Source organism: Triticum aestivum, chromosome 6D (assembly GCF_018294505.1).
Source record: "Triticum aestivum cultivar Chinese Spring chromosome 6D, IWGSC CS RefSeq v2.1, whole genome shotgun sequence".
In the NCBI taxonomy this organism is placed as follows: domain Eukaryota; kingdom Viridiplantae; phylum Streptophyta; class Magnoliopsida; order Poales; family Poaceae; genus Triticum; species Triticum aestivum.
In genome coordinates this window covers 154759720-154776636 of record NC_057811.1, presented here as the reverse complement: position 1 = coordinate 154776636, position 16917 = coordinate 154759720, and the positions used below count along the sequence as shown (strand labels likewise).

General features: G+C 45.8%; 1 protein-coding gene and 1 long non-coding RNA gene across 3 annotated transcripts; both read left to right on the top strand.

The window, feature by feature from the left end:
- Positions 1-716: 716 nt before the first annotated feature.
- On the top strand, positions 717-2245 carry LOC123144256 (uncharacterized). Its single transcript, XM_044563341.1, has 2 exons — positions 717-980; positions 1596-2245. The coding sequence occupies exon 2, from the start codon at positions 1616-1618 to the stop codon at positions 2054-2056; it is 441 nt and encodes a 146-aa protein (XP_044419276.1). The 5' UTR covers positions 717-980; positions 1596-1615; the 3' UTR covers positions 2057-2245.
- A 217-nt stretch (positions 2246-2462) lies between these two features.
- LOC123144255 (uncharacterized) lies at positions 2463-6145 on the top strand. Of its 2 annotated transcripts, none has more exons than XR_006471351.1 (7): positions 2463-2754; positions 2845-3069; positions 3393-4081; positions 4273-4560; positions 4662-4701; positions 4778-5283; positions 5475-6145. It is a non-coding gene; the product is annotated as an uncharacterized lncRNA (long non-coding RNA). The 2 variants fall into 2 exon arrangements; XR_006471350.1 differs by having other exon boundaries at positions 3273-4081.
- The last annotated feature ends 10772 nt before the right edge of the window (positions 6146-16917 follow it).

Sequence of the window (16917 nt, the reverse complement as noted above, 5' to 3'; positions counted from 1 at the left end):
TCATAAATGCAGAATTCATCAGATCTCGGCAAACACACCGCAAAAAGGTATTACATTGAATAGATCTCCAAGAACATCGAGGAGAACATGGTATTGAGAATCAAAGAGGGAGAAAAAGTCATCTAGCTACTAGCTATGGATCCGTAGGTCTATGGTAAACTACTCACGCTTTATCGGAGAGGCAATGGTGTTGATGTCGAAGCCCTCCGTGATCGATTCCCCCTCCGGTAGGACGCCGAATATCAAAGAGTAGAAGGGAAGAGGGGGGATGGAGGGCGTTTATAAGCAGGTTGGATGAAGAAGAGCTGAAATGGGAACCTTACATTCTTTTTAAGTAGTAGATATTTATATGCATCATAGCCCAGCAACGCACGGGTGTTCTACTAGGATATATTAGGGTTTCTACATACTCGGTTAATGCAAGAAATAGCATTCGCCGCCTCCCAGCGTGGCATAGGCGCACCCATTCTCATGGCCCATGTGTGCCTATTCCTTCTCTTCCCCAACCCAACCAACACAAGGTCCATTGTCTACTAATATATACTCCCTTTGTCCGAAAAGTTTGTCCCTCAAATAAATAAATAAATAAATATATATATATATATATATATCTAGAAGGAGTGCTACGTACTCGCTTAACGCGAGAAATAGCATTCGCCGCCTCCCCAGCGTGGCATAACGCACCCATTCTCACGGCCCATGTGTGCCTATTCCTTGCCCTCCCCAACCCAACCCCCTTTTCAGTTTTCTCCCTGTTCTAGAAAAAAAATAAACCTCTCTCCCCGTCTTCTCGACTCAAGTCGCAAAGCCTTCCCCTCCCTGGATTCCACAACCCCACGCGCGCGCCTCCCAACCCTGTACGCCAGATCGGCTCCCACCACCGCACGCGCAGAATCCGTTTGGAGTTTCGACGCCGGCGCGGCAGCGAGCAGCCGGTCCCAGGGCGTCCGTCCCCCTGCTCCCCCGCGGGCACCAGCAAGGTAATTAAGCCCCCCATCTCGTTCCCGATCAACGCCGGCGAGGGCGGTGGGTTCGCGGCGCACCACTGCCTGCCCTAGTCCGGATTCCTGTACTCTCCGGCTTCAGTTGATTCCGCCGGATAAATTTTCTTTCTCCTCGTACTGTCGTGTAGACGGTTGTGGTAGGGAGTAGAGATCTCGTGCCAGCGCCGCCGACGCCCCTCGAGGATGGTTGCGCCGATGGCTTAGGTCAGGTCGACTTCGATGGCACTTGCTGCTGCGAGTTCCTTCGATTTTGGTGCTGTGAAGCTGCGGGTTGGAATCAGTAGGGGGGAAACGTCAGCAAGATAACAGCAGATACAGGTTATCCTGCAACATCCTGGCAGTTGCTCCCACCTTTGCTGGCTGAGCATCCTATTGGGTAATGGCAAAGGGTAAAAACCAACAACTAACATCTGCTCCTCTTGGACGGGATGATACTGTGAGCGTGGGGTTTCATTTCAGACGAGCATTCCTTGATGTAGTATTTTTTTGAACATAATGTAACGCTGATCGATCCCATCATATAGCCTTCTTTGTCTTTCACAATTTTATTGCTCCTTTGGTAAATTGGTTAACTTGAGTTGTGTTTGTCAGGTTAGTCTTGTTTCGACAGAATGCAAGACCCTAGAGGTATGGGGCGAGAGGATTTCTCGGCCTCGAAGTCACAGAAGAGAAAGGTTGTGTATCGGCCTTTGCCTTCAGTCCAGATAAAAACTGAACCTGAACTGCTGCGGAGGGATGTTCCACATTCGTTGGCCAATACACAGAAGCCACCTAAGAGAAGCTTCAGGAGTGAGCCCCGCCCTCCCACGCCGCAGTCTGACCGAGGAACTCCGGACTCGCTACCAGATTCTGGTCCTGCAGATGAATATCGGGCGCTACGGAGGAAGTACATGATGCTGGAGGAAGAGAACTACACGCTGGATGCACAATTAGGCATGGCAGAAGAGGAAGCCAAAACTCTCGAGGATGAGAAGTTTGCATTGCTCGATCAGCTTGTTGTCTTGGAAGGTCTTGTGGAGCCTTCGCAGCTGCAGCCACAGCGAAGGCTATAAGCAAGCCATCTATGTGTGACCCTTCGTTTTTTCTAGTGTAATCCTGCATCTAGTATTGTTAAGTGTGATTATCCTCAAGATGTAGCCATTGTAGTGGAAAGAAAAAAAAACCCTATGACATCAGGTTTAAGAACTATGGAATTCATGAATGATGCAACTGATCTAGATAATTTATCTATGTTCTACTCCCTTCATCCTGTAATATAAGATGTTATTACAACCAATATGTGAGTATATCGGTTGTAATAACGAGAGCGGCGATGGTATGGACGAGCTCGCGCGCTCCCGGTATGTGTACCAATGGGACGTTGCCGCGTTGAGGTGTGTATTAAGTGCGTTCGGTCAGAGGCGCGACAGATACAACAACTAAGCAGTATAATACAGAGACGGGTCCGTCAACGATCACAGTTCCCTTGATGGTACAAGTTGCATATGTGCCGCTTGCTCATTTCTGTTTCCCACGGTACATAACCCCTCTCGCAAAAATGGCGTAACCTTATCGGATAAGCGTCTTCCTCCGGGGAAAAAACAGAAGGGGATGGCCGTGCTATGACATTGTGGGTCCATACTCCCGCGGCAAAGCTTCTGCGAAAAAAAACTATCCTTCGAGACGCTGCACGACGGCAGGGATGCATAGCTATGGCGACGGCGGAGGCGACAGGCGAGGGCTTGGAGTTCCTATCGGAGCCAGTTTACAGGTATGTTTTGCTGCCGCCGTTTTTTGTTCTCGCCGCCGGCGGATGTAAGCAGACTCGCATCTTATTAGTGCGCGCCCGTCGTTTCCGTAGGTTTCCTCTGCCAGATCTCACCGCCGATGAATCGCTGCTGACCGGCGGAGGCAACCAAACTTTCGTATGCACGGCTACCGAATCCAGTATCGGTGATGTGGGCGATGCGGCGGTGACATGGGAACTAGATTTGCAGAGCGAATGCAATGGAGTGGCTCTGTCCGCGCCGAACTCAGAGCAGTCGATGGGCAAAGACGATCCTCAGGCGCCGGGCTGGACCAAGAGGTATACGCCACATTTGTAGGCTCAATAAACCTGTAAATTCGACTGGACTGATAATTTGTTCCCATCATGTATCATATCGATCTATGCTGGTCTTTACGATATACAGGCAGACAGCCACATTTTAAATGCTGTTACGATGTATTTTTCTGAATCTAAGCTAGTTAGCCCATTTTTTCTGAATTATGTATGTCTGCGTTGTGCAGACTGCGTGTTGGGCATGCACCTGAAGTCCTGAAGAACGCCCTCCGTGTGCTGGCAGAATGAGTGCTCTTGAAAAAACATTGAGAAGAAAACTGACTGTTGTTTCTTTGTGGCATTTGCAGGGGATTCCGAAGAAAAGCAACACCCGGACTTGCCGGTGCAGGTGCCCCGCGCTCATACGATTGCTCCGATCAAAGGACAATGGATGGTACATAAGTGAGTTCATACCATCACACAACCATTCGTTAATGGAGAAGTGTGGCGAGAAGGTGTACTAGCCCTCACAGAGACATATCGATATATACACATGTGATGTGGTTAAGCAGCTCCGTGAAAATAACAATAGCATTGGCAAGGTTTACAATATAATTTGTAGTTTCTTTGGTTCAATGTCCAATGTGCCATTCACCAAAAGAGTGTTGAGGGGGCTATGTGGCAAGATCAGCCGTGAGCAAGCAGACGATGATGTCAGGAAGACAATGGATGCTTTTGCTGAGTTGGGAGCAAAAGATATTGGTCTGTACTACAGAGTGCAGCCGGATGAGGATAGCCGCATACGGAATTTGTTATGGTCAACTGGATCAAGCAGGGCCCAGTACCACTTCTTTGGAGATGCAATAACATTTGATACAACATACCGTACCGACCTCTATGACATGCCATTTGGCCTGTTTGTGGGAGTCAACAACCACTTCCAGACCATGATATTTGGTGTCGTCCTAGTAAGAGATGAGATAGTCGAGACTTTTCAGTGGGTTCACTGAATTCATCCGCATGATGGGCGGAAAACATCCACAAACTTTGCTTACAGGTAAAAAGGGACATTATATCTAGCAGTTAGATTTTCCATATAGTTTATATCTTCAATTACCTACATTTCACTTTGCCTAATTGTGCCTTAAAAATTGACTCATTAGACTCCACTTGCACTTCTTTTGATATATTGCTCTCCTTTCACTGAGTTACTTGCCTAAGAGCGCTTCTCCTTTCATGTATATGCAGATCAATGCAGGTCCATGGAGATAGCAATGGAGAAAGTGATGCCAGAAACCACTCACCGCTGGTGCAAGTGGCACGTGCTGAAGAAGGCAAAGGAATCTCTGGGACCATACTACACAAAGCGCAACAAATTCAGGTCAGAGTTCCACAAGATAATACATCACATGCTGACACTGGAGGAATTCGAAACTGCATGGAAGCAACTGACAGAATCACATGGCTTGGAAAAACATCCTTACCTTACTCACATCTATGAAACAAGAGCAAAATGGGCTAAACCATACTTCAAAGGTAAATTATGTGCCAAAATGACAACCATATGCTCAAGGGTTATGTTCCAGCAAGCTGCCCCATGCATCTCTTTGACAGTACATGCGGCTTCTTTTTGATAGGGAAGCAAGTGAAAACTATGAGGAGAGACGCACAAAAATTGTAAGTTTTCGAAATATCATATCTTTCTTACTGACTGATGTGTGCTATGTAACTGATGCATTCTCCACACAAACAGGTAGCCCCAGTATTGAAAATGAACACACCAATAGAGTTGCATGCAAGCAGAGTCTATACACGAACCATGTTCTAAAAATTTGGTGAGATTATATACGGAGCAGGTCAATACAGAGTAGAGGAGGTGACTAGACAGAAAACCTACTTGGTGCAACGATACCACCCAGAAAAATATGAGAAGTGGTGCAGGATTGTCTACAAAGTAGAACTTGCCGTCGAAGGGAATGAGTTGATATGTGAGTGTTCTAGTTTCGAACACACAGGTCTGCTATGCTGCCATTCAGTGAAGGTAAAAAGTAAATCCCTTGGTACATGACGCGGCGTGAGCGTTACACACAAACCTGTATGATATGCCATTTGGGCTGCTTGTGAGAGTCAATAATCACTTCCAGAGCATGATTTTTGGTGGCGTGCTAGTAAGAGATGGGACAGTGGAAACTTTTCAATGGGTGTTCACTGGATTTACCCGCATGATGGGCGACAAACATCCACAAACCGTGCTCACAGGTGAACAAAAAAATGATGTGTTTAAAATTTAAAATTTCATCTAGGTTCATAATTCACACTCAGCTACTTCACATGATTCCGATGAGACGACTAGTGCATTGATTTACCATTTTTGCTAGCACACTCTTTGTGATGTTCTCTCTTTTTCAGTATACTAGTTCAATAAAATGAATGTTGAATTGCATTTGCAGATCAATGCAAGGCGATGGAAGTAGCAATAGAGAAAGTGATGCCATACACGACTCACCGTTGCTGCAAGTGGCACGTGCAATTGGTAATTTCATGGGGCTAAAAGCTCCAGAACGAAAACAAAAGCCCGGTCGACCAATCACTTGCAGGGATAAACCTCCGTATGATGATCGTGGTGCAAAAAGCAAGAAGTACATACTGACAGCAAATGCACAAGCTGGAAATGGATGCGGGACAAGTAAACGAACTCGCTTCTCCAGTATATGTTGAGAACCAGGGCACAAGATCACCACATGTCCACAATGAGGTGATCTTCCTCAAAAAGAAAGGAAAGCGGCAAAATGCTCGAATTGTGGCGTCAGTGGTCACAGGAAAAATACCTGCAGCAAGCCTAGGGTTGAACTCCATGTTGTTGAAAATGCTACCTTAGAGCCAAATGCAATTTGCCGGCGACTTCATTTAGATTCATTGTTTTTGTTCTGTGTTGTTGAGGGCTCTGTAGCTGTTAACTTTAACCGGAAGACTCTTGTTGTAATAATAACCGTCAGTGAAGTACGTGTTGTTTGTGGTCAGGTTGTCGCTGTGATTTGAATATTTATCATGTAGAAGAAAAAATGTATGAGTTTAAGACTTGCCTAATGTTGTAGTGTGCATGTGCATCTCCCCTTTTGTATTTCACCGCGTTCTTGTTTGAGAAATCAATCTGATTTGGTGCTTTGTGTGATGAGAGATTCAGTTGATTTTATTTGTTCCCCTCTTACAAAATTGCTTGACATCATGTTCCTCTGCACCGCTGGGAGGGGTAGACTGGTGGCAGTAATTCAATACAGGTGACGCCTTATAGGTGTCCGACGCGGCCCCTGCTGTGTGCAATGGGCTAGAATCCTGCTAGTTTGATTTTCAGACTCTTGAAAGGGATCCGTCAGAGTTAACCTTCTCTTTTTACACCTGCTTAGCTAAAAACATATTTCCATTAATATTATTAGTTGCACAAAACGAGACTACATCACACGGCTTAAACTTGATCATTACAAAAGTACGCCATCAGCAACACCCTAGCTGCGCCTACACCATTACATACTTGGCTGCTAACCAATGATACAAACATCATAACACTTGATTTGCAGGTACAATGGTACACCGTGCTCTATTCGCAGCTGGTGCCTAACCAAGCACGTGCATGACCACAACCACCCCAGTGACAAGGTTGGCCACGGAGACCACCAGATTGGGAATATGCAGCGTCAACGCCAATGGTTCCCTGGCGCCCAGCAGCTGGAAGCGCGGCGAGCATGTATCCTGCAGCGGCGCTGACTGAAGAAACGAACTGGGTGCGCTCCGGCGTGCCGTTCTGCTGCCCTGTGGTGCGTGCGGCACCTGTAGATCTTGAACTCCCAAAGCTCGGCCGCCTTGCTCTTATCCTTGCTCGATTTGCGCCAATAGGGGCGCGGCTGGACCAAGCGATGCGAGGTGGTCGGTGTAAGCTTGCTGCCACTTGTAGAAATCACATCAACCACCTGACGGCTGTCGTTGACCGGCGAAGAAGGTTCAGACAAGAGATGTTGAACAAGTCTGAAGAACTCTATGCAAAAACTGGACACTTACATTGTGATTGCGGCACTTGCAGAATCGCTCGCCGGCGCTCTGCCCGCAACGAGCAACATAGGCAACTACATTCCTGCCACAGTCCGGGCAAGGCACGATTGGAAGTGCCGCCGGATCAGCACCTTGATTCAGATTTGCCATCTTTTCTGCGGCTGCTGTTCCTTGCTCCGATTTGGGGGTCAATTGAGGAACAGTGTGCAACTAGGGTTTGTTCCTTCGATTTGGGGATGAACTATTATAGACTGAGCCGCGGTCGATGATAGATGGGGAGTTTAATGGAGTTGGGAGGTCGACCCGAGCGGAATTCAGTCTAGCTACAGGATGAAAACCTCCGTCGCTAGCACCTCAACGTCCGTCACCCGCACCGTACAAACTGTATCTTCCCGTCCGCGTTACTCATTAAATGAGTCATCGTCTACGAGCTGGAATACGGAGTGCGTTTCATATCTCGATGAGGACGGACGCCTACAGATAACGCGAGCAGGCGAGCTCGTCCACGCCAACGAATTTTCGTTGTAATAACATCCTATATTATGGGGTTCAGCTCCTATGCAGTTAAGTGTTTACTGTACGGGTACTGTAGAATGCAAGATCGGCCGTCCATTGCAATCCAACTGCTCTCCTTTCTCCCCCTTAATTCTATTTCCATTCTTCGATAAAACGCACACCGAGAAGAAAATATAGACCGGAAAGCTGAATCCTCCAGCGGACACCAATGGCTCCGGCGGCCCTAGGAGAGCGGCTGCCGTCCAAGGCCGTGCTCGCGCGTCGCTGCCTCTCCCTGCTGGTCAAGGACGGAGGATCGCAGCTAGATCCGGGGAGAAGGAGCTGCGCGACGGCGAGCTCCTTTAACAGCAGGGCGACGACGTACTCCAACAGCACCACGACGACGACAAGCCGGAGACTCCTTCCGGCGACCTCAACGAGGAGGAGTGTAGCAAACGGGTGAGGCGAAGAGCACGCCCAAGTGGCCGCGTCCTCCTCTGACAACACGGCCGACGCCCCATGATCTTGTGGCTGCAGGACGACGGCGGCGGCGCAGCAGCTGGACCTCCCTACACGCCTGCCCGGCCAAACTCCACAAGCTGCAGCTCACGGATCCAATCCAAGAAACGTCTTACCAGCTATTACTTAAAATTGCTTTCTCCTTTCTTCATTCTCCTGTTATAGAAGCTACAACATATGGTTGTTTGATGATCTGTATAATTCTTCATGCAATATGGTCTTTGTCCATAGAGTATAATTTCTCTGTGAACATGTTTCCGAATTAGGAGGAACTTGGCAGCCATGCCATTGGTGACTTTCAGGTAAGTAGTCATCCCATGCATTGTGCTTATCTTGGCAAGAACAAAAGAAGTGCTTACTCTGCATTATGTTATATAATCTCTGATTCAGCAAATGAATAGGCATGTATCAGGAGGAACGAGGAAGACGGACAGCAGGAGTTTGGCGCCAATTCTACAGGCGTGGAGGATTTCCTTTGGACTATTATAGGGGTGTTTGTTTCTAGTTAATAATAATAGAATTAAGGGAGAGAAAGGAGAGCCATTGGATAATAATGGATGGTAGATTCTGCCTGCTACAGCACGTGTACAGTAACAACTGTACAGCAGAGGAGCCGAACCCTATATTATGAGACTGAGGGAGTAGTATATTGTTGACTTGTTCATGTCATTCGATCTTGTAATTTCATAAACCAAGACTATTCATACGAAAATCCATGTTCATATGTGATGCTACTGCACTACAACAAAGAGATTTTCATATGAATGATGCTACTGCACTACTACAAAGTGATTGAGAAATGCTAAAATTTTGGTGTTTCAACTTTTCTTTTTTACAGACCGAAATGTTTGGACTTTCCACCTAAGCATTTGCAGATAACATTTAGAAGTGAGTATATGTACATGTCTACAAAAAATCATTCTTTTTTTTTACATTTGCAAAAATATTTGGTGCGCAAGAGCAAATGTTCCAGAGAGCCAAATTGGGTATCCAGGTAATACCCTACTTCTTGTGTTTGGCGGATTGTATTGTTGGTATTCAGTATGCGCCTTTTGATTTGAGATGTCAAGGTTTTGAGACAAACTCTCTAGGGTTTGTGTGTCTACGGGAACATGAGAACACATCGAACAGGGAATGCCTCTACCTCTTCATAGTTACGTGGTAGGATACGTGACTCTCTGTGCCGATCCTCAAGGAGGATGAGCTATGCCACTCAAAAGCGACATCTGGCTTGGCTGTTGCCTCTGAGTTTCCACGCAAGTGGAAGCGCAGGAGGATGGCTGACGCCGGGCGTCACCGAGGACGTGCTACCCGGTTGATCCTGCCAGTAGTCATATGCTTGCCTCAAAGATTAAGTCATCCCTGTTCGCCTTATATGTTGACATGGTAGCTAGGGTTACATGAGCTTGGGTCGATTTACAAGCGGATCTCCTAGTTCAGGGATCCCTGCCCGCCTTATATGTTTATGTCTTGTACTCCAAGGCAACGATGCGCCGTTAACAGTACTTGGGTGCTACGTCATCATCAATACCACACGAGTCCTTCACGATTTGGATGTAGCTTGTCAAGTGATTTAGCCTCCTCCCATGGGCAAGTTACCCAAGTTGTATCCGCCTGAGCGCGCGCCATTGTTGCTTGTAGGAACATTGTGAGGGGCTCATAAAACTCCTGTGGAATAAAATTGATAAGCCGAGTAGTATTCACTCGTAGGGCAGAAAATACCATGGTAGGTGAGTTAAAAGCAGGTTAGTCGTGGCATTATCCAGTCATTTCTGATGGATGGAGACCAGCTATCGACTCATCAGGGGTGCTTCCTATTATCCTTATAGGGAGGTGTTGGGCCTCGAAGAGTAAGGGCTTGCAGTAAGCAGCAAATTTCCCTCAGTGAAGAACCAAGGTTATCAATCTATTGGTGCTCAATTTACGACTCAACAATCAATACTTGCACACAATTAAGAACTTATTCTTGGTCCCCAACTTGTCACCGAGGTCTTGCTAGCTTTGCTAGTTACAAGGATAAGCGTATTGTATGTTTGGAATTGATTTATAGAACAAAAGGTAAAAATGGTTCAACCTGTAAGGAAAAATAGCAAAAGTCATCGAGGTTGTGATTACGAGAAATAAACTACCGGGATCCATAACTTCACTAGTGGCAAGCTCCGAGGTTGTGATAGAGGTCTGTGAGGCAATGGAAATTTGTCATCTGAGATTGTCCAAGGACAAGCTCCGATTGTGGAGTTGGGGTAGTAAACCTCATGGCCTTAGGGCACAATTAAAGAAAAATGTGGAGCACACAAGATAAATACATTTGATACGGATTAGGACATGGACATTGTTTGCAATTGCTTCCAAGATTCTATCGTCTCTTGTACGTTGTCTCGAAATGCCATGTAGATGAATATTGTGTGTTATAACTAAGGATGCAAGCGGAGTCCCACTTATCCCCTTAAACCAGAGAATTAGTTCACCTCTGACCGGGAGATATAACATCTTCTATATCTTAATAGTTAGCGCCCACTAAACTATTTTTCTCAACATGCAAGCATAGCCTCACCATGTAACATACATGTGGAAAATAATTGATCCATCCTCAATATATAATTGATTGATCTCAAATGTGTGTTGCTCGTCCGGTCTTATCAATTGATTGCCAACACTTCGAGCTTTGATTACCATTCGGAACCCCTCTTGAACAATATGTTTGCTCTGAGGATGCGGATTTTTAACATTATCCAAAAAATCATTAAAATGAACATTTACCAGTTTCTGTAAAGAAAAACATTAACCCATACAATTTTTCTGTAGAATAGTGTTTCTGGATATATTATATATTTTTAGGGGATAATAGTGTTTCTGGACGCGGCAAAATTTCGTGTTTTGATCTTTTTCTGGTCTAAATTCGGGATCTACCCCTGTTTGATTTTTTTAAATCTGTCCCTTTTTCCTACGGGCAGGAGGCTCGGCGATAGGATTACATAGCCTACCGCCATGGGGCTTTGCGGTAGGAAACTAGTCCACGTCAGCAGCGCAAACGTCCGCTGTCCCCCTCCGTTGCACCCTACCGACGCTAGTCCTGGCGGTAGGCTGTCTGATCCTCCGCCAGGGACCTTGGCGGTAGGGCGCGGACAGTTATTGGGTGCGGCCGCCCGCCCCACCCCCTTCTGCCCCCACACCAAGCCGCCCCAATCCCCAAGAACAAAGAGGCGGTTCCTCTCTCGCCCCCTCTCTCATCTCCTCCACTTCCCCCACCGATCTTCTTCGTTTCTTCATCGTTTTTGCGGATCGAGATGGTCCCAAAAAGAGAAAAGTAAGCTCCTCCGATTCCTCCAATTAGTTTTAGTCAAATAGCTTCCGATTCGTCGCATTATTTGATTTAAATCACTCCCCTTTTTGAACCCTATGATGTTATATTGTGTTAGATATGAACTCTAGTCACTAGTTGATTCTAGATGTTATATTGTGTTAGATATGAACTCTAGTCACTAGTTGGTATGGTTGTGTGAAGATGAACACTAGTTCATATTTTTTTGAAAGATTTTTTTAATATGATGCATGTTGGAGGAATTGGTTGTGATATGATGATGCATGTTAATATGCTATGATGCAAGTCGTGGATGTAATTGGAGAAAAAATGTTGAACCCTCAAGATGAACCTAGTTCATGATTTTTTGTGTTAAAAAATTTATGATATGATGAATATTGGAGATATTTGTTTTGATATAGGATGCATGTGGATGTTATATGATGAAAGTAGTGGATTTGGTTGGAGTAAAAATGGTGAACCCCTCAAGATGAACCCTAGTTCATAACTTCTTTTGTTAAAAAAATGATGATATGATGCATGTTGGAGGGGAGTAATTTGTTTTGATATATGAAGCATGTGGATGTTATATATGAATGTTATATGAATGAATCAACCATGTTTCATTTTTTATTTATGCTTATGCTTATAATGCTTATGTTTATGAAATTTTATTTAGGCAGGCACCTCTTGCGGACAACATTGGCAAACGGTACTACATGCTTGACTACGCGTTCGACAAGGGTCATCGTGCCCATTTCATAGATAACGGAGTGGTAAGTACTATGATCGAAATATTGAACCAAAGTTTTCAGATTGGTAAAGTAAGATACTAACTTTTGGTGTCCACTTTTTGACAGATGCTCCCGCCACTGCGCATGAGGGGTTACGCGAATGCTGTGAAGATAGAGTACGACGAGCGCTACACGCCGTACTTTAGGAGAGCCCGACTGCTTGGTTTCATCCTGCAGTTCAAGCGTCAGCCGCCGACGCTTGTCCACGCAGCTCTCACGGCTTTGATTGACCGGCGGCGACCCGAGACGCTGTTGGGGAACGTAGCAGAAATTCAAAATTTTCTACGCATCACCAAGATCAATCTATGGAGTAATCTAGCAACGAGGGGAAGGGGAGTGCATCTACATACCATTCTAGATCGCGATGCGGAAGCGTTGCAAGAACGCGGATGAAGGAGTCGTACTCGTAGCGATTCAGATCGCGGTTGATTCCGATCTAAGCGCCGTACCACGGCGCCTCCGCGTTCAACACACGTGCAGCCCGGTGACGTCTCCCACGCCTTGATCCAGCAAGGAGAGAGGGAGAGGTTGGGGAAGACTCCGTCCAGCAGCAGCACGATGGCGTGGTGGTGATGGAGGAGCGTGGCAATCCTGCAGGGCTTCGCCAAGCACCGCGGGAGAGGAGGAGGAGGGAGAGGGGTAGGGCTGCGCCAAGAGAGAGGAAGTCTCATTTGTGTGGCAGCCCCAAAACCTCAAGTATATATAGGGGAGGGGGAGGGGCTGCACCCCATCTAGGGTTGCCCCCCAAGGGGTGCGGCCAGCCCTAGATCCATCTAGGGGGGCGGCCAGAAGGGGGAGAGAGGGGGGCGCCCCACTAGATGGGCCTTAGGCCCATCTGAGCCTAGGGTTTGCCCCCTCCCACTCTCCCTGCGCCTTGGGCCTTGGTGGGGGGGGGGGCGCACCAGCCCACCTGGAGCTGGTCCCCTCCCACACTTGGCCCACGCAGCCTTCTGGGGCTGGTGGCCCCACTTGGTGGACCCCCGGGACCCTCCCGGTGGTCCCGGTACATTACCGATAGCACCCGAAACTTTTCCGGTGACCAAAACAGGACTTCCCATATATAAATCTTTACCTCCGGACCATTCCGGAACTCCTCGTGACGTCCGGGATCTCATCTGGGACTCCGAACAACATTCGGTAACCACGTATATCTATTCCCTATAACCCTAGCGTCATCGAACCTTAAGTGTGTAGACCCTACGGGTTCGGGAACCATGCAGACATGACCGAGACGTTCTTCGGCCAATAACCAACAGCGGGATCTAGATACCCATGTTGGCTCCCACATGTTCCATGATGATCTCATCGGATGAACCACGATGTCGGGGATTCAATCAATCCCGTATACAATTCCCTTTGTCAATCGGTATGTTACTTGCCCGAGATTCGATCGTCGGTATCCCGATACCTTGTTCAATCTCGTTACCGGCAAGTCTCTTTACTCGTTCCGTAACACATCATCCCGTGATCAACTCCTTGGTCACATTGTGCACATAATGATGATGTCCTACCGAGTGGGCCCAGAGATACCTCTCCGTTTACACGGAGTGACAAATCCCAGTCTCGATTCGTGCCAACCCAACAGATACTTTCGGAGATACCTGTAGTGCACCTTTATAGCCACCCAGTTACGTTGTGACGTTTGGTACACCCAAAGCATTCCTACGGTATCCGGGAGTTGCACAATCTCATGGTCTAAGGAAATGATACTTGACATTAGAAAAGCTCTTAGCAAACGAACTACACGATCTTGTGCTAGGCTTAGGATTGGGTCTTGTCCATCACATCATTCTCCTAATGATGTGATCCCGTTATCAACGACATCCAATGTCCATGGTCAGGAAACCGTAACCATCTATTGATCAACGAGCTAGTCAACTAGAGGCTTACTAGGGACATGGTGTTGTCTATGTATCCACACATGTATCTGAGTTTCCTATCAATACAATTCTAGCATGGATAATAAACGATTATCATGAACAAGGAAATATAATAATAACCAATTTATTATTGCCTCTAGGGAATATTTCCAACAGTCTCTCACTTGCACTAGAGTCAATAATCTAGTTCACATCACCATGTGATTAACACTCACAGGTCACATCACCATGTGACCAACATCCAAAGAGTTTACTAGAGTCAACAATCTAGTTCACATCACTATGTGATTAGCACTCAATGAGTTCTGGTTTGATCATGTTATGCTTGTGAGAGAGGTTATTAGTCAACGGGTCTGAACCTTTCAGATCCGTGTGTGCTTTACGAATATCTATGTCATCTTGTGGATGCTACCACACGCTACTTGAAGCCATTTCAAATAACTGCTCTACTATACGAATCCGGTTTACTACTCAGAGTCATCCGGATTAGTGTCAAAGTTCGCATCGACGTAACCCTTTACGACGAACTCCTTTTCACCTCCATAATCGAGAAAATTCCTTAGTCCACTAGATACTAAGGATAAGTTCGACCGCTGTCATGTGATCCATTCCCGGATCACTATTGTACCCCTTGACCAACTCATGGCAAGGCACACTTCATGTGCGGTACACAGCATAGCATACTGTAGAGCCTACGTCTAAAGCATAGGGGACGACGTTCGTCCTTTCTCTCTCTTCTGCTGTGGTCAGGTCTTGAGTCTTACTCAATACTCACACCTTGTAACACAGCCAAGAACTCCTTCTTTGCTGATCTATTTTGAACTCTTTCAAAATCATGTCAAGGTGTGCGTTCTTTGAAAGTATCATCAGGCGTCTTGATCTATCTCTATAGATCTTGATGCCCAATATGTAAGCAGCTTTATCCAGGTCTTCCTTTGAAAAACTCCTTTCAAATAACCCTTTATGCTTTCCAGAAATTTTACATCATTTCGGATCAACAATATGTCATTCACATATACTTATCAGAAATGTTGTAGCGCTCCCACTCACTTTATTGTAAATACAAGTTTCTAACAAACTTTGTATAAACCCAAAAACTTTGATCACTCCATCAAAGCGTACATTCTGACTCCGAGGTGCTTTCTCTAGTCCATGGAAGGATCGCTGGAGCTAGCATACCTTTTAGCATCCTTAGGATCGACAAAACCTTTCTGATTGTATCACATACAACCTTTCCTTACAAAAACTGGTAAGGAAACTTGTTTTTGACATCCATCTGCTAGATTTCATAAATGCAGCTAATGCTAACATGATTCCGACGGACTTAAGCATCGCTACGGATGAGAAAATCTCATCGTAGTCAACTCCTTGAACTTGTGAAAATACTCTTTGCCACAAGTCGAGCTTCATAGACGGTAACATTACCGTCCACGTCCGTCTTCTTCTTAAAGATCCATTTATCTCAATGGCTTGCCGATCATCGGGCAAGTTCACCAAAGTCCATGCTTTGTTCTGATACATGGATCCTATCTCGGATTTCATGGCTTCTAACCATTCGTCGGAATCCGGGCCCACCATCGCTTCTCCATAGCTCGTAGGTTCATTGTTGTCTAGCAACATGACTTCCAAGACAGGATTACGTACCACTCTGAAGTAGTACATATCCTTGTCGACCTACGAGGTTTGGTAGTGACTTGATCCGAAGTTTCATGATCACTATCATAAGCTTCCACTTCAATTGGTGTAGGTGCCACAGGAACAACTTCCTGTGCCCTGCTACACACTAGTTGAAGTCATGGTTCAATAACCTCATCAAGTCTCCACCATCCTCCCACTCAATTCTTTCGAGAGAAACTTTTCCTCGAGAAAGGACCCGTTTCTAGAAGCAATTATTTTCGCTTCCAGATCTGAAATAGGAGGTATACCCAACTGTTTTGGGTATTCTATGAAGATGCATTTATCCGCTTTGGGTTCAAGCTTATCAGCCTGAAACTTTTTCACATAAGCGTCGCAACCCCAAACTTTTAAGAAACGACAACTTAGGTTTCTCTAAACGGTGTCGTCTCAACGGAATTGCGTGGTGCCCCTTTTAAAGTGAATGCGGTTGTCTCTAATGCCTAACCCATAAACTATAGTGGTAATTCGATAAGAGACATCATGGTATGCACCATATCCAATAGGGTGCAGTTATGATGTTCGGACACACCATCACACTGTGGTGTTCCAGGCGGTATTAATTGTGAAACACTTTCCACAATGTCTTAATTGTGTGCCAAACTCGTAACTCGGATATCTCTATGATCATATCACAGACATTTTATCCTCTTGTCACGACGATCTTCAACTTCACTCTGAAATTACTTGAACCTTTCTATAATTCAGACTTGTGTTTCATCAAGTAAATATTCTCAGCATCTACTCAAATCATCTGTGAAGTAAGAACATATCGATATCCACTGCGTGCCTCAGCACTCATTGGACTGCACACATCAAATGTATTACTTCCAACAAGTTGCTCTCTTGTTCCATTTTACTGAAAACGAGGCTTTTCAGTCATCTTGCCCATGTGGTATGATTTGCATGTCTCAAGTGATTCAAAATCAAGTGAGTCCAAACGATCCATCTGCATGGAGTTTCTTTACGCATATATACCAATAGACATGGTTCGCATGTCTCAATCCTTTCAAAAACGAGTGAGTCCAAAGATCCATCTACATGGAGCTTCTTCATGCGTTCTATACCAATATGACTCAAATGGCAGTGCCACAAGTATGTGGTACTATCATTACTATTTTATATCTTTTGGCACGAACATGTGTATCACTGCGATCGAGATTCATTTTAGGTGCAAGACCATTGA